Source organism: Vidua chalybeata, chromosome 4 (assembly GCF_026979565.1).
Source record: "Vidua chalybeata isolate OUT-0048 chromosome 4, bVidCha1 merged haplotype, whole genome shotgun sequence".
Taxonomy (NCBI): Eukaryota; Metazoa; Chordata; class Aves; order Passeriformes; family Viduidae; genus Vidua; species Vidua chalybeata.
This window is the reverse complement of record NC_071533.1, coordinates 55,837,822-55,865,788: the sequence shown is the minus strand read 5'-3', so window position 1 is coordinate 55,865,788 and position 27,967 is coordinate 55,837,822. Positions and strand designations below refer to the sequence as shown.

Below are 27,967 nucleotides of genomic sequence, written 5' to 3'. Positions count from 1 at the left end.
TCAGGGTGGACATAAACATGGAAAAATTGTCAATCAGTGCCATACTTTTAATTTGACGAGTTCACTAAGACAGTGCTCAAGAAGGACACTTCTGGACTCTGATAAGTTGCGACTGAAAGTGATTTTTATTAAAAAGTGGAAGTGTTTTTTAAGCAATGTATGAAATGCATATACATCAAACAAAATAGATATAACCAACTCAGTGTAGAGAAGATATAAAATGTAGTTAGCTGCATTTAAAAAAACCCTTTTCACCCATATAAAATAAACATCACCTCCCTTTAAACATCAACAATCCATCAAAAAAAACAGGCAAGAATTATAAAGTGGTGCACTAGCTAACTACATCTACAAGCAATACTTTTAAGAGAGAATTAACTAACCACTCCTTAACAAGATATCATGCAATACAGAAGGAGGAGTCATAAAAAATTTAACTGGTAAGGGACTACTGCTACGTTTATTTACTTGTTTTCTATCAAAGTTCATCAGTCTTGCTTCTGCGTATTCCACAACACCAATGAAAGCACAACAGCTAATAAAAATACTTGAAAGAATTTCCACAGGTTGCTGTTACCATTTCCCTATTACCACTAGATGGTGATAGCTTGACACAGATCAGCTTTCATTCTGTTAAAATCAGTGTAAACTGCAACCGGACAGCATCATTTCCTATAAAATGTAAAGATCTTCTCTGTGTACTAAAAAGAGGAACACTTAATCCTTTTAACTTCGTAAATTGCTGTAGCAAAGACTTACCTGCTTCAATCACATCCTTTCACCCTGTTCTTATCCACTAAAACACTTATAGATGCTGTGAAGAAATCTCAGATCATTCACTCAAAACAGCCTTTCACCTCGTTTCTGGCTGAGTCACACAGCTCTTGTATGCTCTATAGTCTTTTTGTAGCAGATGCTTCTGAAAAATTGTGACGGTTCTATCTTTAAATCCTTTTTCCACAGCACTACTTGTAAAGCTGCTTCCACAAGTCTATTAAGGCCCTCAAAGGTGAGGCTGCCGCTTTTTATTTGCCTCAAACTCTCGTCTAGATTCCTAGGGCAGTTGAAATAGATTGCTTTTAGATAATACCCATGCCACTGCACTTTTTTCTTCAGAAGGTTCGAGTCATAACTTTTCCCCAAGTTCACTCAGCCACAAAACCTAATCACAAGTCCCCCTATCAACAAGTAGTTAAGCAAAATTCAAGACAAAATCACTTCTTTTGAAAGGCTTGTCCACCAGGCACACCCAAGCCCTGTCACTGTCCTTGGCTGCAGCTGTAAAACACTGCTTGGTTTGGATGGGGATGGGATGCCTGTGTGTAAGTCACTTGTTAACACAATATGTTTTCTAGTAAAGTTGTTCCTCTTTAACTCACACCCAATTGCTGTCCTGTAGTTCATAGCTCAGTGCAAATAAACAGTTTGGAATGAACTAAGTATAATTAATGTGAAGGAAATGGAGATGAAGCACATAACAAGTACATTAGTTAACAGCATGGCTTAAATAGGTTTCAAACTAAAGCTGAGAAACTTGTACTTAAACCATAAGCAATCCAACATTAAAAAATCAATAGGAAATCAGAGTTACAAAGCAGTAAAATACATGGATCATTTCCCAAAAGAGATAGGTTTTCTCACTAGACTGAGATCCCATGCTGTTCCTAAATCTGCATCAGACTGTCATTAAAGAGCACATAAGAGAATGATAAACTCATGAAAATAAAGAAAACAAACCCAAATCCTTAATTAAATAAGTTAATCCCTAAAAATCTGCTCTTTCTCAAGTAACCTATAAAATCATCTGTCAGTTCTTAACACTTTCCTGATGTTCCACCTTGCCCAATGGTTCAAGCTGGTGCCTCTGCCATGAGGAAGAATTCATGCCACACAGGGCATGAACTGTACAGAACTGGTGTGACACAACAGTAAGGCCTCTCTGATTTTCACCTGGACTCAAAAATGGTTTAAGCTAGCAGAAGACTGAGATCATGGCCCCAGTTCTGTCCTGCAACAAGTAATTCCATGGATCAGTTATGGCTTATATAAAAACAAAATCAAAATATTATGACAATATTCATAATATTGACATAAGTCAGTTTTGTATTATTAAAAAAAAAGGTGCACAAAATAAAATCTGGTTTTGTTCAGTGCTTGATCTGCTTGATTCCTTTCAATTCATAGATTTTCTTCTTGGCCTTGTGCTGATCTAAAAATTAGAGCAGTTAACAGTGGTAGCAAAGCTCAGCTCTGTGAAGAATGAGAATTTAGAAACATTCAACACAAGTCTGCACCATTCAGCACCTGGTAAAGCTTCTAGTATCTCTTAGTAATCCTTAGCTTTAGAAGCACTGCTCAGATTCCATGGGAAGCTTTCCACACAGCTAACCATTTTCGCTAGACATGTTTCTGCTGCATTTCTGTAGGATCCTGTTTCAGGGACAAAGTTTATGTTGGCATTGTCTTTGCTGCCGCCTGTCATGCTTCCTTACTTCATTTTGAAAAGTGAAATGGGGGCCAAGTCTCATTCCTTCAGGCTGAAAGAAATATCATCTCCTTCTCTGGGTTTGTAGGATACAGATTTTCTTCCACTGAATTAAACTCCCAGTAAAGTCACTTATTGTAAATGAGAAAGTGAAACGGGCATTTTACAGCATCCCAACCACAAAATAAATGCTTGAATAATATTCTCAAATGTCGTTTCAAAAAAAAAAAAAAAAACCACCAGCAAACAAACAAACCCATGAGGGAAAATAATAATAACCTCAGGCAATGTCCACAGTGAATTCCAAAGTATAAATAGCTCAGTTGAAAGCAGAACAAAAGTTGGGTTGTGTTATCATGCAGCTGAGCCAAAAATAAAGCTTCTTTGAAAATGCTTTAGAGAATCTCGTAATTCTTACAAATCTTAATGCCTTAATCTTTCCCTTTAACCTTTCTCCAGCTAGATAAAAGGAATTAAAATTAAGCTTCTGATTCTGAGGAACAGAATGTTTGGTATCTATTGTTGATAAAAAAAAAGACTAATAAGCCTTTGAACATTGCTTGACCTCTCCCTTTTTATCAACCTAAAGATAGCATTTTTGTACGTATTACATAATTTCAGTTCTAAAGTACAAAAATTCTCCAACAGACATTTTCCTTTGGTCATTTTTCTACAGTAATTGATGAAAAAAAGCCAATGGTATGAAATTAAAGATATATTTGATTATTTTACAATTTACCTTGAATTTCAGGTGCTAAACAAGTCAAATTCAAACTACTGAAGTCTTAAGGAAGTCACAACTAAAAAAGACAATACAGCAGGTCTTTTCATTCATTAACCAGGCCTGCTTTTAACCAGATAGCAGAAGACAGATTTTTAATAATATGATATCAAGATCTACAGCATATAAATAATAAAGAATCTAATATCTCCATGTAAGTTTATAGTAGTCCATGAAGTGCTCTGAAAAACACAACCTGATACGATGCCTCATTGATTCTTAAATTAGTCACTTCATGAACAATGCAAGGTGGAATTTATTACCAAAACCAAAGAATGCTGAAACAAGAGCATGTCCTAAATATTTGTGTACTCATTCTTCATTCAGGACATGCAAAATGACTCAGCTCCAAAGGATATTCCTGAAGGGGAATATTTCAGAAGGGACAAATCTTACTGCATTTACAGAGTTGAAAAGGCTCTCCTTTGCCAAACATGAAACAAGTTTTTCCTTGTTCAGAACTATCATGTGCAAGATTTCCATAAAAACTCCATTTATTATCTTAGAGCTGTTGGTAAGAGATAAGCAGATAGTTTTCTGTGGGAGATAGTGACATTGGAGACACAGAGGACACCACTTACTGACATCATAAAGACATGGAGCTTCAATCAAGTGGCATAGAGAGCCTTGGAGGTGCTGGGACCGTCTGTCACAAATTGTTTTAGGCCAACAGGCCCTGTCTGAGTATTTCTCATTGCTTTTTTAGTTTGCAGAATGAGCTTTTCCCAACTGAATAACTTTCTGTATATATTGTGTATACTACTACTTGGTGATTTCATGGCATTTTGAATGTGTGCTCTGTGGGGTGCTGCTTGAAAAAGAAAAGCAAGGTAAATAAGTTATTAATCATAATTTGTATCCATTTCTTTCTTTCCAAATTTGCTGACCAGATGAAAAATGTGCCAGAGCTTTTCTGAAGATGATAAATTAACTACAACTTAGTAAAAAAAGTTATGGAAAAAGCAGAGTGTATCTAATTCATTAAGGGAGGCATCAATACAATGATAGACCTTAGTATGAAGGAGAAGAATCTTTAATTATATCTTCTGAGCATGGTTTATACTGAATAGCTGCAGTTTTGGTACTCCTACCTATTCATTAGAACTGCTCTAAAACAGCTTCTAAGAACATTTTCCTTTCTTAGAGAAACTGACTCCCACGGCTGGAAAAAAAAATATCTAGAGTATTTTTCACCTTAAAATTATTGTTTAGTTCAACTGAAAGATTTTGTGGCACAGTATCAACATCAGTTAATTTTTCTTACTATACAGGAACAAACCCAAGTTACTCTATTTGAAGCTCTTGCCTTTTTAACTCAAATTTTGTACCAAATATCAATATTCCTAGCTGTTCAAAATGTTAAAAAAAAAAAAAATGCATTGAATGTTTCAGGTTGGAAGGGACCTTAAAAAGCCTCTAGTTCTAACACTTCCACCATCCACTAGACCAGGGTTCTCAGAGCCCCATTCAACCTGCCCTAGAACACTTCCAGGGATGGGCCTTCCACAACTTCTCTGGGCAACCTGGCCCAGTGCCCCACTACCTTTATAATAAAAAAATCTTCCTTTTTTTCATTTAAATGTAGTCTCAGTGTAAAGCTATTCTCCCTTGTCCTACCAATACATGCCTTTGTAAAAAGTCCTCTTCCAGCTTTCTTGTAGCCCCCTTTAGGTACTGGAAGGCTGCATGGTCCCAGCTCCCACTGCCTGTCTTCATAGCAGGGGTGCTACAGCCCTCTGATCATCTTTGTGGCTCTCCCCTGGACTCCTTCCAACAGGCCCATGTCTTTTTTATGTTGGGGTCTCTCTGGGCTGGTGCAGCACTCCAGGTGAGGGCTCATCAGAGGGAAGCAGAGCAGCAGAATCACCTCCCTTGACCTTCTGGCCAGGCAGCTTTTGATGCAGCCAGGATGCAGTTGGGCTGCGAGCACACATTATTGGGTCACGTGGAATTTCTTGTCAACCAATACTCCCAAGTACTTTCCTCAGGGTTGCTCTCAATCCATTCTCCTTGCAGCCTGATCTTTTGCTTCAGATTGTCCTGATCCACTTGCAGGACAGAATCACAAAATCACAGAGCAGGTCAGACTGGAAGGGACCACAGCAAGCCATGTGGGTCAATCTCTGTTCAAGCAAGGCCATTCCAGAGCACATGGCCCAGGATTGTGTCCAGATGCTTCTTGAACACCTCCAGTGAAGGAGACTCCACAACCTCTCTGGGCAACCTTGCTTCATGGGCCTTCATGGGCCTTGTTGAACTTCATGACATTAAAATGGGTCCATGTCTCAAGCCTGTCCTGGTCCCTCAGGATAGCATCCCTTCCCTCCAGTATGACAACCACAACACATGCTTGCTGTCATAGGCAACATTTTTTGGGTAATTTCTCTCAATCTCAAACCATGCTTTTCCAGTAATTATGGATCAACCACCAGAACTAATATCTGGCTATTTTCACATCTCTACTCACACTAGCAAAGTTGCTACTGTCTCAGTAATGACATTTATATGAAAAGAATGAGATTTCCTTGGACAATTGTGATGTCTTTATTTCCAAATTTGTAGGGAGATATCCACTTTTAGAGATGACAGGAAAGAAAACAGATTGCTCACACTCACTGAGCAAGTGTCAGCCTGGCAGACCTGCCATTGAGGCCAATCTCAGCAGCCACTGACTGAGACTCTGTGTATACCTCCAGGAGATCCAGCCCATAGGTGAAAGAAACTCAATGCCATTTATCTCTTTTAAGTTTTACCTGTTTGAAGCAGCCTTATTTCTCTGCACTCCAGGGGGGAGCTAGATGCATGCAGTTCACTCTGAATAAGCGGTGAGAAGTTCACAGTTCCCAAAAATAGCATTGTGTACAGGCAGTAGCTGTGTCTCAGAAGCAGTGCAGCTCTGCTTACATGGCACAATGCCTGCTATAGTTAGTGTTGCTTAGTCGGCTAATTAGCCGAGTGAAGGTCCTGCATGAGCCCTTGCATATTATTTCCCACTGCAGAGTTAACTCAGCCTCAATATCTCTGCATAATTTATCACTGTCCACAAAAAGAGCTGGATTTCTGGTATGTCTGTATGGGCATGATCAAGCAGATAACTAACTAATATCTATACATCCACCTCTGTGGTTTGACCCACATTTCGCTCCTAAGCTGATCGAGTGAAGGAAGAAATTCTATTCTTAGTTTACATGTCTCACAGAAACATACATTCAGTGAATATTTTACCTTAAAAACATCAGAACGTATACTTACACATTAAAAAAAAATGCTTATTACAGCTTCATAAACTTTAGTTGTCCCTTTTCAATATATTTTTATAGCCCTAAACCAACTACTGTATTTTAAATAAGTCACTACAGCAGAAGCTACTGCAAAATGGAAAGAATATTTGTATTATAGGGTAAGAAAAAAATAAGTTGAATGTTTGAACTTTTCCAAAACTTAGGCTCTGATACTTTTAACTTATGTAATTAATTCAAATATGACTGCTTTATTACATCCTTTTGACATTTAATTTACTAAAGTAGTATATTATAATGATTCTAAAATATTATTTGGGGGAAATATTTCATTATCTTACCAATGTAAGTGGGCATTTTTTTCTTCTGGGAATGACTGCTTTTTATGGAATAATTATAAATAAAGGAATTTATTAATCCATACAGTATTTTGATAATCAATTTTTTTGCTTGGAAGAAAATCTAAAAAATTACAGCATTTGCTAAATTAATGAATAATAAGTGTACAAAACTTCTTACCTGGAACTTGAAAATTTTTATAAAACTTGAAATTAAGATAACTAAAAATGATTAGAAAATTCACCCTGAGGATCCCATAGAACATTGCTAGGTGTTTAGAAAAGCTGAGAGATTCATTTTCTATGAAGGTTCATTTCCCACAGCCTTTTCCTTAGTGAAGTACTTTATTTCTGGTATAAAGAGGGGTTTAAATGTTATTTCCCAATTGTCAGATTTTTTACTCAATTTTCAGAAGTGCATCTTATTACAAAAAGTGAAAGGCAACTAAGAATGAGGCACTTCTATGAGGAAGGTTAAGAATATTTCTGTAACTGACATTAAGCAAAAAGAATAAATAATTTCCTGCACAATTCTCCAAATGCCTAATGCAATGAAAGAAAGGCAGCTGACAATCAGACTTCTGCTCTGACAACAGATGCCACATTCTATGGTTAATGTCAAATTATTTTATGATCTACTGAAACACACTGATGTATGTGCCTGCTCTGTTAAAATTCAGTAATTATTCAATTTTACTTCTAGTTCAGCTTGAGCTAAAGATCAAACCTAAAAATTGCTCAAAAAATTTTATATGTATCTTGTCCTTAGAAACAGGGCTATGGTACCCTGGTGATTACTGTAAACAAAAAGTTAACCACTCAGTTGGAGATGTCATGCAGAAGGTGACTCCTCCAGCAATGGTGTGACAGTCTATTGTGTGGACCAATGGATCAGGGGACAAAGCCTTGCATCAATTTTATCTGCAGTTCCCAAATCTTCAGAATCTCCAATCCTACTGTAAAATAAACTGTATATTATGCAATCACAAACTGACAGGCAGAGAAAGTGTAACCATAGGAAATTTTAAAAAGTTAATATAGACACTGTGGAGAAGAAGCCAGACATATGTTTTTATGAAAAAAATTACCCAGAAGTCAAGAATTTAATTGCTATCTGAGAATCAACCTCTCACTAAATTGTAGTGCCTCACATAATTGTGAAGGAGTTTCATACAAGTTGAAATCATTTATATAATATACCAGGTCTACAAATCCATTAAGTTTATGATAATTTATTCTGAGCTTATTTCATTAGCTCAATATTGTTATTAAAAAATTACAAGACTGGGATATAAAACAGCTGCCATCTCAAAGATCTGATCAAAAATGTATAAATGGACTTTATGATAGTGAAAGAAGGCAAGAAAATTCTCCTTTTTGTGTTAGAACTTTGAGGACTTGTGAGAAGGCCATATTTTGGGTATGTCTCCACTCATGGCCATTTGGAGGAATGTTGCAGCTCCTGATAGTCAGGAACCCAGCAGAGTTTGCCCTGTCCTGAGGCACTTTTTTCCTTCACAAGCTTTCCCTTGGGGCTTTAAGCTAAAGAATTTTTCTTCTGGATTGGTGACTAAATGCAGAAATTTGTTATCCCAACCAAATAGATTTGTTAGCTTTGTTTCAACCACAAGATCCAGGACCTGATGTGAAAGAGGAGCAAATATGGTCTATCTCGATTTTTGCATGGCTTTCAATACCGTTTCTCACAACACTATCATAGGTAAACTCAGGAATTGTGGACTGGGTGAGTGGATAGTGGGATGAATTGAAAACTGTCTGAACAGCAGATCCCAGAGGGATCAGTGGCGCAGGCTATAGTTGGAGGCCTGTCACAAGTGGCATACCCCAAAGTTCAATTCTGGGCCCATCACTGTTTAATTTCTTCATCAGTGACTTAGATGAATGTCCAGATGCCTCCTCAGCAAGTTCATGGATGACACAAAGTGGGTAGAAGCTTTGGACTGATCCCCCTCAGTGTTGTGCAGCCCTTCAGAAGGACCTGGGCAGGTTGGAGAGATGGGCAGGAAGGGACCATCTGAAAATCAACAAAGGCAAATGCAGGATCCTGTACTGCAGGCACCAGCAAAGAAAAGCAGCTCTGCAAAGAAGGACCAAGTGTTCATGAGCCAGCAGTGCCCTTGTGGCCAGGAGGGCCAGTGGTACCCTGGGGTGCATTAGGGAGAGCATTGACAGCAGGCTGAGGGAGGTGATCCTGCCCCTCTGCTCAGCCCTGGTGAGGCTCTCTGGGCATCTGCAGTGCTATGCCCAGTTCTGGGCTCCTCAGTACAAGAGAGACATGGAGCTCCTGGAAGAGGCCTAGAAAGAGGGTGACAAAAATGATGAAGAAACTGGAACATCTCTGTTATGAGGACAGGCTGAGGGAGCTGAACCTTTTCAGCCTCAAGAAGACAACTGAGAGGGGAGCTCATCAGTGTCTGTCAGTACCTGAAGGTGTCAGGAAGATGGAGCCAGGCTCTGCTCAGAGCTGCCAAGCAACAGGACAAGACTCTTCACTGCCAATACCACTGTCATAATTCTTGCCATGTCTGTACCAATATGAAAGCTCATGGAATAAAACTTTCATGAGGGATTCAGATCTTTCCATAAATGTATCCATTAAACTCATCAGGTAGGCTAAATAATAACCAACTTGCTTTGCAATTCTTTCTTTCAAACCGCCATGTTTAATAACTTGTTACGACTATGGCATAAGAGATGAGATCTGCTATGGCATAAGAGATTTTCCAGAACAACCTAAGGTTATACTGATGCCATTGACTGCAAAGTATTAATCCTAGTATTTACCCAATTTGTGGAATACAAATGTATCAATTGTATATCAATTAAAATTACACTGCTTAGACATTTTATAATGAGAAAGAAAAATCACATGTTCATATACTCAACTTTCTTTGTGCCAACACATTATCTTTGTCTCATTAAAGAGCTTTATGCCATCTGTACCATCTGTGATACCAGCTGGTACATTGGTCCAAAAATATCTCTTCAATTATAGTATACTGATTAGTTTTTATATAGATTCAATTGTAGCTTAACTGAATTATAAAAATAAATTTATACTGGGGATTTTTTTCCATTTCTGTGATTTGATTTTGGTAATAAAAATTCTAAAACTTCCTGTTCTTGAGATTTGGAGATTTTACAGTTTGAAGCATATAAAATGAAGTAAAGAAATAGTTAAAATGAGGTTATAAATTAAATAAATTAAGTACTGACACCATGTTAAAAACATTTCTAGCAAAAAGGGAGTATTATTTTGTTACTATTTGTTATTCAAAAAGCACAGAATCAACTAAAAAAAAATAATTTTTTTTCCCCAAAATGTTCCTTCTAAACAAATACTATATTCATTAAAAAGGCAATTTTACAAAGCTAAAAGTTGGGTGATATTTTGTTTTCCTACATAAAGATTTAACTTACCAGAACAGGGTTATTTATATAAAGCAATGGGACTTAATGGCAAGATTCTCATTCATTCCAGCAAGCCTAAATTTAACATCACACAATTAAGGGAAAGGTGTACATCCTTCTGTACCCCTCACCCATTGTAATAGGGATTGATGCTTATATCAATCACATTACCCCTGCTTTTAAGCTGTACTACAAGCAAAGATCTGATTTTTATGTTATGAATACTTCCCATGCAGAAATTCTGGTATATATATTAATTACATAGGAAGTATACATCAAAAGGATGAGATACACGGTATATTGTACCGTGATCATACATCCTAACAGCATTAGTTCAGCCCCTTTCTACATATGCACTGTGGTGCAACCTTTTAATGACATGATGATGTGCTTTAGTTTGAACAGGAGCTTCTTTTGATAATTTAATTCACGGATATTAGCTATTTACCAAATTCAAAGCTTCACACTTTCCTCATTTTGCACCCCCATAACTTACTTATCAAACATTATTGAAAATCTGAACTGAAAACAGACTTCTCTCTGATGTTCCTCACTGCAGTGTCCGAGTGCTTCACAAACATCACTACATTTATATTCAAAATATCTTTGTGAGATGAGAGGTTATTATTATACTTACTTGATGCAGAACAGAGGCACAGTAAGATTAAGATCAAAGGTATAGACTAATTTGGGCACTTGGTAGGAAACTCATGGAACCTCATTTTCACAATGCCTAATACACAGGCTTTCAAATATGCTCAAAGCCTAGTTAGTTATGGTGTAAGTGTTCAGTATTCTGCAAGCCAAACCCCAAGGATGCACTCAGAAAACAAGAAACACATAGTGTCAATATCTAAAATTTGTTATAACTGACTCCTTTCCCATCACATCAGGGGAGGTTTAGGTTAGACATCAGGACATGAGGGAAAGGCTCTTCACCCAGAGGGTGTTTGGGCACTGGAGCAGGCTACTCAGGGAAGGGGTCACAGCACAAAGCCTGACAGAGTTCAAGGGTTTGAACAACACTTTTGGGCACACAGTGTGTGATTCTTGGGGTGTCCTGCACAGGGCCAGGAGTTGGACTCGATGATCTTGATGGGCCCCTTCCAACTCAGCGTATTCTATGATTCTATGACACAGGGGCTCTGTGGGAGAAGAAATCTGGTTCTTCAGCATAAATTAACCATATGGACCTCTTTCCTTTTCTGTATCTTGTTTTGTTAACTATTTTCTAATTTGCTCGCTCAACAACTATGGAATTGCACTGGTTTTGGACTAAAAGTAGAGGGGTTTTGGTTTCTGACAAATTTCCAGCTAGGAAAGAGAGAAACAGATATCTGCAGTAAGTTACTATGTCCTCATATAATTTAAACTAGAAGGAGATGGAGTAACTTCTGTGTTTTCTCACAGCAGAGAATACTGAGATTCAGAAATACAAGAGTGGATTTTATGTTACTGTAGGGATATACGGTGATAATTCACCTACTCTATCTAGGTTTGATTTTTCTCACTGGTCACTTTTCATCTCAGTTTCATCAGAAGTGGAATGAAAGGACTTAGTTTAAGCAGTGAAACTATTGCAGCTTGGAAAGGGTAGCTCTTGTCAACTGAATCATCTTCAGTTAAAAAATTTTACCTCTCAACCAGCAGAGATAAACACAAATGTACAAAGATAAACATAGAGAAATTTACAACAGCTCAGCTCATAGATGCTACAGTCCAAAGCTGTAGTATTTTTATGGCTATAAATATATATATACAATAAGTATAACAAGGAAGTCAGATGCAGTGATGCTAATTATATTCAGAGGCTCTTGGGATGTGAGCTGACAGAGGTTTAACTACAATACATTCTTGCTGGCAGTCCTTGCTGTTACATTCAAGACTACTTGAACTTATGCACATGCTTAGGCCAGCAGGAGGTGATGAAACCAGTTTCACCTTACTATTGCCCTAGACCTTGAGTTCTCTTATTGTCAGAAATAGGTTTTCTCTACTGCTGAGAATGATAAGCCCAACACTCTCAAGTATCTTACTTTTACAAGACCAATGATAACACAAATTAAATGATGTTTTAGAAAAGGACTTTCAGTATTACAGGTAATAAAATTTTTCAACTTTTTCATCTATTATAATTTTCCTTTTCCCACCCTGTATAACAAAGAAATCAGGCTGGCCTCAAACATAAAGGGTTGCAGAGAACAGTGCAAAAAGCACACAGGTAGCTCAGCATTTCTTGCACCATTTTCTGTGACATATGTGAAGCCAAGTATGACTTCTGCTTTCCTATACAGAATAGGCTTACTGGCATTTGGCTGAGGTGATCTGGGAAATTCAGTAGCACTGTTGCCACATATGATTAATACTGTCTTTGAGTCTACTAAACATTTAGATAGCTTGGTGAAAAACTTCACCTCCTTATTGACTTTTCATTAGTTTCTTGCACACAGAAATGATGAGTAAGAAAGTTTAAGAATGACTGAGAATGCATCTCCTTGCCAAAAAGATAATGCTACTGGGAGGAACAGCAGGGAGGTGCCAGCAGGACAGACTTACTGCAACAATGAAAATCCCCATATCCTCCCAGTTACCCCTTTTGGGCTGAAAGAAGGGCACGTCTATCCTACCAGAACTGTTGTGTGCTGGAGTACCAAGACCACACTGCAGGCTCCCATGGAAACAAAAATTTAAATTAAAGTGGGGGAGGGATAGCAGGAGCAAACAAAGCAACATGCAATTTTGTCATTTCCTATTGTTTTTCCCTTGTTTCTTCTGCCCTAACTTTTCACTTCTAAGATATGCTGGTTTTCCTTTTATTTTGATCTTTTGCAAAAAGTTGTCCAGTCATAATGATTCAGCATGATAAAAACAAAACAAAATCAAAAAACCCTGGTTTTGCATAGCTCTTTTAAGAAGCTGCTTCTTTCAGCTACCTTGATCTGCAATAGAAATGCTCATTCCAGCCATAGGATTTTTTTCCAGGGACAGATGCTTGCAAATGCAGTTGCGTTATACTGCACTAATACCCAGTAAATTCGGTAAACAAAATGTAGATCTCACCAACCAACACAACAAATTCAGTTCTTTATGAGCCATTTATAAAAAGACATTCAGAGCTCTCATTTAATCTGGAATACTATCAGTATATTTAGTCATTTCAGTTGCTGGAATAATGCCCAGATGGAAAGTGGCAAGATATTTAAAGATTTATTCCATTTTCTAAGTATGCCATGAATATAAAAGTCCTTCCACTTAATCTAATATGCTTCTTTGGCCTATTAGTCTTGGATTGATAAAATGTTTTTAAATAAAAAATCAGCAGTTGGCAGACATGGTAAAAATCAAAGATACTGTAAGTACAGAGACTTAATAGTAATACATATTGGTTTCTTACAGGATATATTTAAGTTTCCAAAAGTAGCGAACCTCTACCATTTATTGCATTCCAAACCTTGCTAGATTGCTAGAACTTGATTTTAGGTAACCAATTTTCAATAAATTAGCAACACTTCTCTTTTCTTTCTTTTTAAAATGGGACACTGACCTTCCTGTAGAAAATGAAGGACAATATGGGGAAACAAAATTAGACATCAGATTCTCCAATTGAGAGGTCAGAACTTCACAACTTGCTTTCATCTTCAGAGGATATAATTTCTATATTTTAGTAAAATGAATAGTTTTCAAATATTTGCATAATATTCAACCAGTAACTCCAATTTTACTAGAGAAACAAGAATTAGAGAAAATTATATTTCTGGTATACCTAGCTGATTAAAAAGTAATTGATCAGCTATTCTTTGCATTCTTCAGCCCAACTGAAGAAGATTGTGTTTTAATAGTTTAAACTGACTGAAGGATAAGTTGATCACTGGTAAATAGGATTAATGATCTCAAAACCAAAAAATTAAATTTCACTATGCAGAGTCCAGAGTGATATTCCTGGAAAGGTTCCAGCCAGCTTGATGGTTCCTCATGCTTTTTATATAAAAAGAAAACACACATTTGCAATGACTAATCAAAAATTAAATGGTTTATAAAAAGGGTCTGTTCACAGCCCTTAATTAGAGCTAGTTTAAAATTCTGCATTCTTAGGACACATGCAAACAACTTCATGCTAATACTGGTCAGTAGGAAGAGAAAGAGACACAAAGAGCAAAAAAGCTCATGAGTTCAAGGTACTGCTCTGCAAATGCAGAGTTTTAGGCAGCAACCTGTCACGAGTTAAGGCTCCATCTTCCAGCATCCTGTCCTTCCTAATACCAGCAATGCCGGAATTAGAAAGGTGGCAATTGCAGGAGACCATAAAAATCCATTCTGACAAGAAGGAAACAAACCTCCAAGAGAAAAGGAGAGACAGACCTTGTTGTGTAATGTTTATATATCCAGGGAAGCATAAAGTAGAAACTCCATGAAGTGATACACCCACATCTTTCTGAGCCTTATTTCTCATGGGTTAATTTTGGAGCATGTTTTACCCTTTGAATGGCAAACCCTCAGGAAATCTGATTTCCATGGAATATCATTCCCCTTACATAACAGGCACATTCACTCTAAGGAGAACTGAATTCATAATCTGCACTTTGCAACTTGCTATCTTTGTATCAAGCATCTTTAAAAACTTAGTTATGGATAATACTTCTTTAGGCACTAATAACTGTTTCAAGGGCTCTAAAGATGCAGGTATGCATTCTCCCTACACTGTAAACTAGTGGCTATTGCAAGAGTTCAGCCACTTTATTTTAAAGTTTATAAATGTTTAAAAACCCTATAAGTACAGAGTAAAGCTGCAAGATCTTTTATAATAACTGTGGCCTCTAACTAATAATTTTAAAACTTTAAGAAGAATCAAAGGTTTCATAGGATAAATATTCATGGGGTGTTTCTTATAAGAAATAAAGGAGAATGACTATTAAATTGTCTCAATCCAAAAATGATGTGACATAATTTCATACATACAAAAGTGTCTGTCAGAACCTCACATTTTCATTAGCTACATGCAATGCTCAGTTTAACAGGTCTCTACATAGCTACACAGTAAAATCCCTTTCCAAAACATTAATCTGGAAAGATTCTAAATTGTGAGAATCAATGTTTTTTCAATTCCCATTTTAATGCTCTGAAAGATAGCAAAAATTTCCTAAATAGCACACCTTCCTGTTAATTTGTGACATTAACTATTACTGCTGCCCTGAAGAGAGTATTAGAAGTCTTATTGAGATTAGATCCGTCCATGCTACAAATTTAAAAGAAAATTATGTTCACCGGCGAGAGCCTCTAATTTTACTGCCGTGATTTGCCTTTCAGAGTTAGCATTTGGCAAGAAGGGAAGAAACTACAAGGTGCCCCTTTCTGCCAGGCAACTTAATACAAACTCCTTTGTCTGAGATTATAATGGGTGAACAGGCTTTAGTGTAAAGCAAAAAAAAAAAAAAAAAAATTAAAAAATTGATTATTACCCCTCATCTTTTTTCTTTTCTTAGCATTTTTAAAACAGCTTTTTCATACTCAGTAAATATATACAATTACACCTTTATTCTAAGTGAAGAATTATTTAGCTAAGAATAGAATCCTATATTGGTTTCAAGGAAAAAAAAATGAAATAAATAAAAATGTCCACTTATCAAAACTTTTACATTTAAATTGATTATATTCACATTTTCCATCCAGTTCATTGAGTTGAAAAATATGTATATATAATGTATTCAATATTTGTTCAGAAGGTAAAATTTTCATAATACAAAATGTATCATTTGCAAGGTATAAGGCAACATGAAACCTTGACTTACTAGAGACAAATAAGAAAACAGCGGTAATTCACAATTCATTGTAATTAAAGAAATATGCAAAGCAATATTGAACAATGTTCATTAATTGGGAAAAAATATCATTCAAAGACAGAAAATGAATAAGCTTTTCGCCCTTTATGTTTTCCTGGATCTCTGTTCTGGGTAGCAAATTTACTTCAAAAGAATATGCACACCAAGAACAGCAACATCAAATTCTAAAACATTTTAATAAATATTTCAAACAGATGAAATGGGCTAAACATCACTTGTTTTGAATTCTCAAGCAAATTTCTTTTTGTAGTTTTTACAAAATAAAGATTGTATTGCCTAAAACTATTAAAGGTTCAATTTTTAAATTAACTTCTATGTTTGTGTTCAGAGCATAAAATCTCAGATACGTTAATCTTTTCAGTCATTAATACATGCAGTAATGGACTGCAAAGCCTCCTTTTTCAACAGTCAAGAAATATTGCAAAGGATTATGAGCTAATTATTTACATGCGAAGTACCTAGAAAGGAAAGGAGAAGTGGGTTTGGCAAGGGACACAGTCCTCACTCTCTCCACAACTTCTCTCTCAATCCCTACTTCTTTTGCTTCCCTCTTCCTCCCCCACCTCTTTTTTTTTTTTTTTTTTTCTCTTAGAGGCTTTCAGACTCAAAATTGCAAAGCCATGTGAACAGCAGTTCTATAGGCACATAGGAAAAATGTTTCCTAGTGCCCATAAAAAGGTCCTCTCGTGTAAATCTGTGACTTCAACAGAAACCAAACAATGCTCAAAGCATCTATGAGAAGGTGGAGGGGAAAAAAAAAACCCATGAAAACCACAGGATGTAGTTTGAAATGACAGGAAATAAAACATGACACATCTGTCAGGCCAAAAAACTTCAATTACTGGACAAGTTAAGTTCTGAACTGTATATCAGCCATGTTTTAGGAGAGGACTGTTAGTTAAGAGCAGCTACTAGGACAAGGGAATGAAGTCAGGAGTATATGGTATTCCTGACACTGAATATTTATTATTTAGTGTTTTTTTTCTGACACTTTTATCTGCACCATTTATTTAATGAGTCATGATGCTTTCTAATTAAGGCAGTTGAGGGCCTTGATAGTGGAATGTAAAGCCTGTATGTAATCCTGATGTCATCAATTTCTACCTTACATGTTGTCTGTGCCTCTTCACTTCACTGTGTAAAAGAAAAGCACACAGCAGGTAATGCTGAGAGACCCTGGAAAAGTATTTCAGTCCAAAGGACTCCTAACCTATATGAATAAACATAAGCATTTTTGTTAATTTTTAACTAGGGATAAAGGTTTTCATGGTCTTTGAGAGACCATGACATGTGACTAGATTTCAAAGCAATGGTCAACTTATTTGCATAGGACAAGCAAAGGCAAATGGGCCACAGAAGACAAACTACTACCCTCTTCACACGAAGTACATATTTAAAAATCTGGTACTGAAAATCTTCAGCAGGAATTTTTTGAGCTATTTAAGGTCTGAGACAGTATGAAGTATCCTAGGCGGAGCAGAATTTTAACTAGCTCTGAAATAACTTTGGCTATTTTTTCCATATATACTTTGTCAAATGCACTGTTTGACAGGGAAAAATACACACAATGATTGACAGTTTGGGATTATTCCTAAAGCACTTATACCTCTACTCATAAATATGTGATATGAGGAAACACAAACAATGTAAAAAATATAAACAGTTGATCATGCATAATATTTTTAGCAGTATAAAATACAGAGTCAGCAGCACAATACCTCCAAATTTATCTTCATGACAGACAACTTGTTGTCCTCTTCATGTCTCTCATTTGCATTTTACAAATCTGCAGCAAATGTATATTCATGGCACAGAATGATTGTGAAAGATTCATAAGTGCCCTAGGTTAGATGAGAAGGCTGCCAATTTAATGAGAGGATACTTCAGGGCTGCCCATTTTTGAAATTAAGCGTTTTAAATTGAAAGCTTTTTCAACATGTCCTTTAAACTTGGGCTCAGAGCTTACTGCAGCATCAGGCTGTCACTGATGCACTCCTGTCACTGCCATAGTCTGTTCCTCTGGCCTCAGTTACAAGATACCTGCTCTCTGAAACTACTGTCTGATGGAATTAGTCAAATTACCAAGCCTTAAGCATTGATTAAAATACTGGGTCTAGTATGAAAATGTTTCCCATTGACAACCATGTTATTCCATTTACTTTTCTTTGAAATACAAGAAAGTGCCTTTTTTTTTTTTTTTTTTTTTTAATTCTCTTGATCATCTTGTGGATGCACTTGTGCATTAAATTCCTGTTGTGTAAGTCCTACATCAGAAAGGGTTGAGTATAATTATGTTTCTGGTACTTATGAAGAACATTCTTCTTATTCCCAGATTTTGAAACAGGAAGAGCAGGAAGACGTCTCCAGTGTGACAATTTTCTAAAATTTTATCATAAGAGTGAAGATTCTCCATTCTGAAAACAGAGTTCAATCATCCCAACTTTGCAGTAAATCAAATATTTATTTTCCTGCTCCAAATTCATAAAAGGAAATTGTTTCTGAAAGAATAATTAATTCTATGAAGCTAAAACATGTTGACAAACTCAGTTGCAAGATTATACAAATAGAATAAAACATGAAAAATTAATTCTAGAGGAGAAATAGTATCTGTTTTAAAAGAGAGATCAAATATCCATTACTGTCCAGCTGCAAACTGTTACAAGGGCAATGAGTTACCAAATAATCTGGCATTTAGCACTAATCATGACTTTTTAGAAATACAAACAAAAAACTTTATTTATTTTTTAAATACTAAACTGCAAGCCTCAACTGCCTAATGACTCTTTTTATACCACTTCAGCAGTGTAATTTAGATTAAGAAAACCAGTGGGGAATCTGATTTCTGTAAAAGAACATCTAAGAGGGAATGAACCACCACAATATCATTTGCAAACCCACTCTCATTCTTCCTACAGAAAACAGTAGGTATTGAGCAAGCAGCTCTGTGGCCACATGCTCTTCACTCCTACAGCACTGTCATGAGGAATGTTCTATTATTGCAATCCAACAGAATCTATTTGGCCAGTGAGATCACCTTGGACAACAGCACAGTACTGAAGAAAGTACCTCAGAATGTCTGTCTTCTTGATCCTGATAAATATTCAAATCTTCTTGTAGAGGTATCCCTATGGGAATACCTCTTTCTATAATTTGGTACTATGTAAAGCAAAATTAATGGCTACATTTTGAGTTAACTATGTCTCTGCCAGAGTAAAACTGAGCCTGATTTTACAGTGATTCATCTGTCTGCTAATTCACTTTACAAAAATAAAATAAATCCTTAATTCTATCATCACCTATTGACTGTTTTAACAAGGGAGTCAACTCCCTTTTTGGAGTTGTAAATTATTAGCCAGTTTGAAGGTATTGAAGAATCAGGCCTATAAACTTCGATGCAATCCACTTTAGATTCACCCATCATTTCTAGAAAGGTGATTGCTTCAAGCTACTGAGATCGGTGGTAAATAATCCAGTGGAAAAAATTCTAAAAATTCGCATGAACAGAAGGATGAGTGTTCTGAAAGAGTTACAGAAAACCAATTTTTGCATCATTTGTGCCAGTAACAATACAAAAAAAAAAAAAAAAAAAGAAAGTGCAGCAAATTATAGGTACAACCTGATACAATCACAGGAAATCAAACATGTATTTAGCAAACCATAATATGCATGTGATTAAAGCAGCCATTTGTTGAAAAAATTAACTTACACCTTTAAAAATGAGTGGCTGAGAATAGCTAAATGTTTATGCTTAGATTAAAAGGAATATGAAGCACTTATTTACTGGGACAATGCAGAGATCAGTGCAGTTTAAAACCAGAGGCAGGTCGTATTTAACCAGAACATAGTTTCTAAAAGCTGGAACTAAGCTACTAGAGCATAACCTTTAAAGTAAATGTGTAAATACAGTAACATATCACACACTCAGGTTATGGTGCCTTAGCTCTTCATGACAAAGCGATGTCATGCATTTCTTTTCATTCTGTTTGACACAAATTGGATATACTGAGGACCTGGTTTGGGGTTTGTTTGTTTGTTTCTGTCATAAACTGTGTACTAAGGGAATAAAAAATTATTTTTATTATTATTTATATTTATTTATTTATTTATTTATTTATTTATTTATTTATATTTATTTATTTGTTTTATATTTATTTATTATTTTAAAATTATGTGTATTAAGGGAATAAAAAATGCTGCCAAAAGGCAAAAGAATTGTTTCAGGCAGTGTTTCTTCTCCTGTTTTTACATAATATTGCAAACTACAAATACAATGGTAAAAAGAGGAATCTGGTGAATAAAATTCTTAACTGTTTGTATGTTCCTGAAGGAAATAATGTGAAGCAGATTAACCATCATTTCAGGACAGTTGCTGTTTAATTTATTATTCATAAAAGAGTTCAATTTTCAATGGTGAGATATTTCATGGCCAACTTCTAATTTAAAAAAGAAGCATTTATTTTAGTATTTATTAATAAATACAGTACATAACATCATTATGTATAAATGTGACAGAATGTTACCTTTCTTCATTTCCTCAAAGACAAAGGGATTGATCATGTAATTTCCATGCAAATATACTCTGACAAAAATGAAAGAAGGTTTTACTCATCAAAACAGAATTTTGGGTTGGGCCCTGATAAATTAATACATCTAATTGCTGGGATTTTACATTTACTCATTTATCTTCCCACTGAAGGATTTTTTTTTTCTGCAGACCATGTATTTTTATGTGCGGCAAAATGAATACTCCTGCAGTACAATTATTTTTATCACATTATGATAAAGCACCTCAATCAAAGCTGCACCATTTTTAATCTCCTTGCACAATAGACTCAAGACAGCAGAGACTTTTTGTACCTGTAACTTGACTGATGTTAAATTCAGTAATACCATTGTATCAAAAATTCAGAATTCTTGGAAGGACAACATTTTCTCCTACACTAAAATTTTCAATAGAAAAGGTACCTTTAGAGCTCAAACTTTTCCAGGCAAAAATTCGCTTTATCAAGCAGCAATTCCTAAGCATTTTCTTACAGCTTGCAGGCTTCTGAGGATACTGTTGCAAATCTTCATTCTCTTCATGTGTTTTCTTCTCAGGGGCTAACACTTCCATCCTAAACAAAAACTTAACCTTTAGTTTTCCTGCAGGATATATACACAACTTAATTCCAAAGACTATGGGTAAGGGAAATGAGGGGGAGAAGAGAGGAGATGGACTGAGGATAAAGGGAAAATATTTAGAATTTCATTAACCATTCTCAGCTCAAACATTCCTAGTATTAATTAAGTGGAATTAGTGTATTAATATTCCTTTGGTTTTAATTCTTTATCTGGAACATTAATGTATTTGTAAAATATACAGATGGGGTAAAATCAGATTTTATCTAATATTTTTTAAAACTCTGACTTTAACTTAAATGATAAAAAATATGTAATATCTCTAGATGGCAAATAAATATTTACCTCTTACCTTAGTCAGTTGTTTAGGTAAAGGAAATAATGTAATCCTCTATGCATGAACCTATTATCCTTCCTATCTTAGCTTGCCTGACATCAGTGTCATAGAGGAGAGCTGCATTCCTCTAGCTGTTACTGAAAGACAGCTGCTCTACCCAGAAAAGATGAATAGTTGGGATTCTGTGCTGCCTTAATGCCACTGTCACTCAAATGCAGAAAAGCAGCTGAGCCACTTAAAGCCAGTTGTACGCTTGGGGACCATTTCTCTACACTACCTTCTCATTCACAGAGGCAGACCAATAAATTTCCACATGGCATTATTTTTCTTTGCAGACTGACACTTTGAAGAAGCCAGAGGCCGTTAGCAACAACCAACACTGACTAGGACCTAACCAAAGCTCTGCTCGGGGGCTGCAAACCGAAGGAAAGGAACCTACCCAGCGTTCCAGGACTTTGATGCCACTCCAAGGTCACGCAGGAGCCCTCAGCAGCATTCCTGTTTGCTCTTCAGCGAGCTCCAGCCGGAGACGCCGAGGAGATGAGTGCTGCTGAGGACAGACCCACCCTGCCAGCCGCAGCAGCCCTTTGCCAAGCTGCCATAGACTGCACCAGGGGAGCCCTCTGATTACAAACACAAGCTGTGCCCAGCCTGTGGCAAGACACCAAAGCGGCCCCTTTTTCACTTCCCTCTTTTTCCCTTCACACTGTGCTCTCACACACAATCTGTATCTAACAACATTAAACATGATTTCTAAAGGCAATAGGTAGGAAAGAGTCAAAGGGAAAAAAAATGGGCACTGTACACACCAGAGTTTGATACACAAAGCTGACTTTTCAATTGTTTCCTAAAGAAAGCAAGCACAATGGAACACAGCACCTTACTGCCTTCACTTCCATCAGGAGTTCCTACTGATTATGCAAAACAATCAAAGGATGCAAAGGAACAAGTATCCACTTTCTGCAATTTATCTTTTATAAGATACTGGAACTCAAAGTTTTTTTTAATCAGTCAGCTTCCCTTTGAACTGAATTAATCTCCATGCCAATTACATACATTTGCAACTTTTATGTTCATGAAGTTTCCTGTGGACATTTGAACTATGGCTTAAGCATGTTGCTTTGTGCAAAATGTTACACACAAAACCCCATACCTATCTATAACAACTGGAGACATCTCAGGTCTATCCATACAGGCAAGGACAATAAATCCACCTCTGGAAACAGCCTATCAATCACGTGTAAGAAAGAAAGCTGTCTGTAAATTCTGTCCATAACAGCAGAGAAGCATATGCCTTAACAACCAATTTTTAGGCTGCTAAAGTAAAGGGAAGCACATCCATTCAGATTCACATTTAGGAATATATTTCAGGCCCACTGCTATTTAGAACTGAACAACGCTTGAATTTGCACTGTTGGAACAATGCTTGAATTTGCATTGTTGGAACAACGCTAGCTGGTATAAGGTCCTTTGAGTCCTTAGCATGACACAGCACTCCAGACATGGCTCTATTCCCATCACAAATCACTACCAAAGTAAGCTGAATTTCAATATGATAACAGAGTTTCTGAAACTTCAGCAGAAAAACTTCTTCCATTTTAAGCATATTTCACAGGTCTTTTATCTATATCTTTCAAAAGTGGCATTCTGCAAAAAAAAATATTAAGTTTGTGTTTACTGTACTAAGAAATACATTTTCACCACACAATATTCAGTCTGAATTTCCAGATGATTACTGAAACAGAATTTTGATTTGCGAGAACAAAACATGAGTGTTAGTTATTACACAGAAATAACAGGTCTTTTTACAAGATAATGCTCTTAACTATTCCTACATCCCATTTTTGAATGAAATTAATGTACTCTAGAAACTAGAGTTCATCCCTTTGAACACTGGAGGTTCTCTTCTGATCAGTCTGTGCAAGGCATCTGCAGAAAGTCACCCGTCTTCTCTGGTGGAACACATCTACATTGCTCCTGTCCAGTGCAAGGAGAAAACCAATCCTATGCCCATGAGCGCTGGAATATAGCACCATGAAGTACAGCTCCAAACAGCTAAAACTTGAAAATGTAATTCAAGTTCAAGTTTTCTGCATATAAACCTTCACAGAAACTGCCTGCCCATGTAACAGTCAGCTATAAAATCCTTGATGTCCCAGCTCAAAGGCCAGCTCTCAAAACACATTGTCATACTTCCCAGAGGGCCTCATCTCAGAGATTCATTAATCCACAGGGAGTGTGAATGGGGAACCAGACACAGGAGAAGAGACAAGCCTCTGGGAGAATGATTCCCATGATGGGATAATAAACACGAACGTGTACTGCCTAGGCATGGAGCAACCGTTCACATGCAGTGGGAGAGGGTTCTTGGATATGCTCCCACATCAGCATTTGAATAAAGTCTTCAGGAGGTACAAGAATACAGAGGAGTTTTGCCTGAGATGGGATGTATAAATGCAGAAATTTGATAACACTACTCAAGAGGGACTGGAGAGGTAGAATCCTTGCTGAAATCTTCAGGGTTTTCTTCAATGCACCTGAAAAAACATGTCTTATTTGCCACAGATTTGAGGAGATTCATGGGAGATAAATCTCTAGAAGGATGTACTTTTTCTAAAACTGGTTCAGAAGATGTCAAGATGTTCAGATTGCACTGTATCTGTTTCCTTGCTTCAAACCTTAATCAAGTCCACAGCAATTTTCTTCTATAATAGAAGTATACATGAATCAGAAGTTCTGTGTCATACTAATCATCATGCTATAATTCTGTAGGGAGTTTAAAATAAGCTTAAACTGTAGAACACTAAATTTCAAGGTACCACTGAATTTTTTCAAACAAATGATGCTGTACTTCATATAATCATAATAATGATTTAGAAAAGGAATCAACATCATGCTTCTGAAGCTGTTCATTTGATTTACCTCCTCCTTCTCTTCAGATTGTGTACTCTGAATTTTGAGGAAAGGAAATGAATTGACAATGAATTCCACATTTACAAACCCAAGGACTGTAAAAAATATATTACACACAATGTTAGAGAAAAACTGGTCATATTGTAAGTAACATGAGAAAAGCATGTGTGAAAAATGTATCAATCCAGGCTGCACAGGATCTTTCCTTTCCCAAAATACAGTTAATCATTTCATAATTTAGGTGAAATGAAAAAGGAATTTAAAGAGCACTCAGAGAACCTGAGCAACTTCAGGATCTGGGAATGGGGAGATCTTTCAACTGGGAGTGAGTAGTGAAACAGGTCAGAAGGAAAATAAACAGACCTATGCACTAGTGGGAGTACCAGCAACAAGACAAATGTGGAGCAATAATCTACAAAAAACCTGAAATACCTTTGGTCTGAGCCCTTACATGTTACTGCAGCAGTAACCAAGACCCTGAACTCTTCTTGAGCACATGCAAGTTAGGAAAATGAAAATTGTTTACTGGAGCTGTAACAGTGCACAGAGACAGGGACTACCTAAACAAAGCAGCTCATTATTTCATGCTATTAGATTTTATCTGTGATCAATTACACCCAAAAGTAAAGCTGGGTTTTTTGTAGAATTTTTTTTTTTATTTCCCATTGATGGTTAAATACCTATTTTTATGAGTGATCGAAATCATACAGGCTAAAAACTCCAGAGAGTCACAAGCTGATGAATCATATAAGGTCTGTGTGATGCCACATAGCTACAGATATTTTGAGCAATACTTATTTGAACTACAAGGAAATGTCTTCTAGCCAGGTGTAAGTGGACATGGGTGTATGAAGGTTGTATTTATATTGCTTGATCAGATTTGATCCTTGGAAAAATGAAACTGAACTTTACATGGATTCATGGAAAACTCTATAATTCTTCCCTCAATAATGAAATAGCAGCTCAAAAGAGTGGAGGCATCATTATAGAATGAGAAATACTTCAGGAATATTTTAGATGAAGCAGTCAAAACTGGCATCTAGATGGAATTTGGGGGGAATCTTTACAGAACTGTCTAGTTGCTTTAGCTGACTACTCTAGCACAGGTACTTCAAGAACTTTCACCGATGACTGTAAAGAAATTGTTTGACTTCAACAAAGCTAGATTAAACCAGTGATGTCTGCTGAAAACTTTGGGCCACTAGAGATTGCAGCTATAAGTTGTGAAATGAATACTGAAAAATAGGGCAAGCTTACAGAATCCAGTTCTGCATGAATGTGTGGGTGACTGCTGACATATTAAGGAATATTACAATGAGATGCTTCAGAGAAGAAGCAGGGCTTGCTTTTATTTTGTTTTTCTCAGCAGAGGCAAGTTTCAATGGTATTTTATGATACCTGATTTTGGTGGATAAAGGAAAGGATTTGTGAGTGGAAAGGAAAATTTCATTCTCTTTCTGTAGAATGAAAAATCAAACAGAAAAAGATATCAACAAAAATGTATCAGTTATTTATTTACCTTCACTGTATATTGCTAAGGTTTTGCATTAACTTGAATTTTGTTTGCATATTTTTATCTTTTTTATCATCTGTTTGTCTATTTATTGGGAAAAAAAAAGGCAGTTGGATAAACACCAGGTAACAAAAGCTTCAATATTCAATATGCTTCAATATTGACTAAAATTTGAGGTTCTATTTTTGCCAAAAGAAAACAGGTAAATTTTAATTTGTCTAGAAAATAGGGAAAAGTTGAGCAGTGCTAGTCTCATGCTTGTTCATGCATGGTGAATCTCTGTATTGTAAATGAGGAGAAAAGAAAAACAAAAATAGGAATAGCGGGACAGACTGCTCCAGAATTCTTTTGGTTTTTTTAACTCTGAACATTTTTCTGGGACAACACATGTTAATAATTGATTGCAGGTTGTATTCAGGACTACTGGCTTAGAAGGAAAACGTCTATGTCCACACACATTATTGCACAGTGCTGTGTGGGTCACAGAACACCTGGTGATACCCACAACAATGAACTGGCTGCATCAAGAACAATGAGCAACAACCAAGAGCAAACATTGGTGGGTGGGAATTCCAGAAAGCTCCTTTGCTGTGCCAGAGGAATTTCATGTCATAATGAGACCTCTTGGTGTTATATGTATATAGGGTTGAGATCTCATTGGATCATTCAGTAGCCAAACTAAACTGAGAGAAAAGGTTTGCCTCCTGTCAGATTATGGTGATATGAGAAATGACAATGACTGTGATATGAGTAGAAAGTATTTTAATGTCAATCCATTGTTAATGGTAATTAAAACATTCCTGCTTGCTTTTACCAATTCTCCAGAGTGCCTACGTCTACTCCCCTTGGTTAAAGTGGCAGAGAGTTTTACATTTTCAGTGTCAATAAATATTTCTTAGCAAAGAGAAACATAATCTATTTACTGATGAAAAAATCAGAGTTTTATAGCTGCCAAGAATAAGCTTTCTTGTCAATATGTCAAAGAGTAAATTCTTACAAGACTTGTTACAGGTATAGAGTAACATTTCATTTTCCAAAATTACGGGAGGAAATTAGATTAATGAGTGAGGATAAAAAGGATATGCAAGCGCTAAGAAGTTTTTTAGTTATTTCTAAAAGTTTTTCATAGGTAACTTAGCAAATTTGAGCAATCACATGCCATTGCTATGAAAGGCAATGACCCTTAGAAAAATTTTTTTTAAAAACTATTCAGCAAAATCACATAGCTGAGAAGACTTTCTGGGTTGGGTATTCCAAAGTGAAAAGATTCATCCTCTGCCACTGAGAGGGACTCGGGCAGAGGGAGGTCAGAGAGACAAGTCGAGTAAGGCAAACATTCCACGACTGTTCCATTTTCTTTGTGTTCTGATACTTTAAAAAGGTAGCAATCTACTAGAAAACGCCATCAATGTCATAGCTCATGAAGAATTAATGAGTTTATTGGATTGTTTAAATTCCTAAACAAAGATTTTTTTATCTCAGAATCACAGGATGAATATACCCAAGACCATATGACTCCATGCAAAAAGATACTTTTTTTTTCTACATCTGTGCTTGAATAAGAAAAACTCCTATTTTAAAAGTCTGAAAACTGAAACAGATGAGATTAAAGCTTTATGAAAATTATGAAATAATGATTTCTGTACCAGAAGTAGTATCATAAGAGTACAACTTTGGGAAGGACAGACAAAAAGTAAAGGAAATGAATACAAGTAGATTATTGGATTAACTTCTGTAAACCGATGGAAATGCCAACAAATTCTAAAGAGAAAGTTCCGCTAGAATTTGTTGGAAATTATTTGCTCTTGGTTTAAATTGTTATTTTTACAGGTTTTACAAATAACCATATTTATCAGTAGCAGTATTAACCATATTTTGTACTTCACAGTAATAATAAAATTGTAAACGCTGTTCTAAGGCATATGCTTTGTTTTGTAACAGTAAGAGGTATTCATTTTTAAACTAGTCTCGAGC

General features: G+C 36.2%; 1 protein-coding gene across 4 annotated transcripts in view; it reads right to left on the bottom strand.

The window, feature by feature from the left end:
* Nucleotides 1–27,967, bottom strand: part of KCNIP4 (potassium voltage-gated channel interacting protein 4) — a 385,279-nt gene that overhangs the window by 321,474 nt on the left and 35,838 nt on the right. Inside the window, exons 1-2 of one of the 4 annotated variants that reach the window (XM_053941133.1) lie at nucleotides 22,007–22,094; nucleotides 21,078–21,226 (exon numbers count right to left, since the gene is read on the bottom strand). The exons of 2 other annotated variants lie outside the window; for them this stretch is intronic. In XM_053941133.1, the coding sequence (XP_053797108.1) occupies nucleotides 21,078–21,225 (148 nt within the window). In that variant the 5' untranslated portion in view covers nucleotide 21,226; nucleotides 22,007–22,094. Of the gene's footprint in view, nucleotides 1–21,077; nucleotides 21,227–21,582; nucleotides 21,685–22,006; nucleotides 22,095–27,967 lie in introns of those variants that run through there. One more of the 4 variants, XM_053941132.1, reaches the window with a different exon arrangement.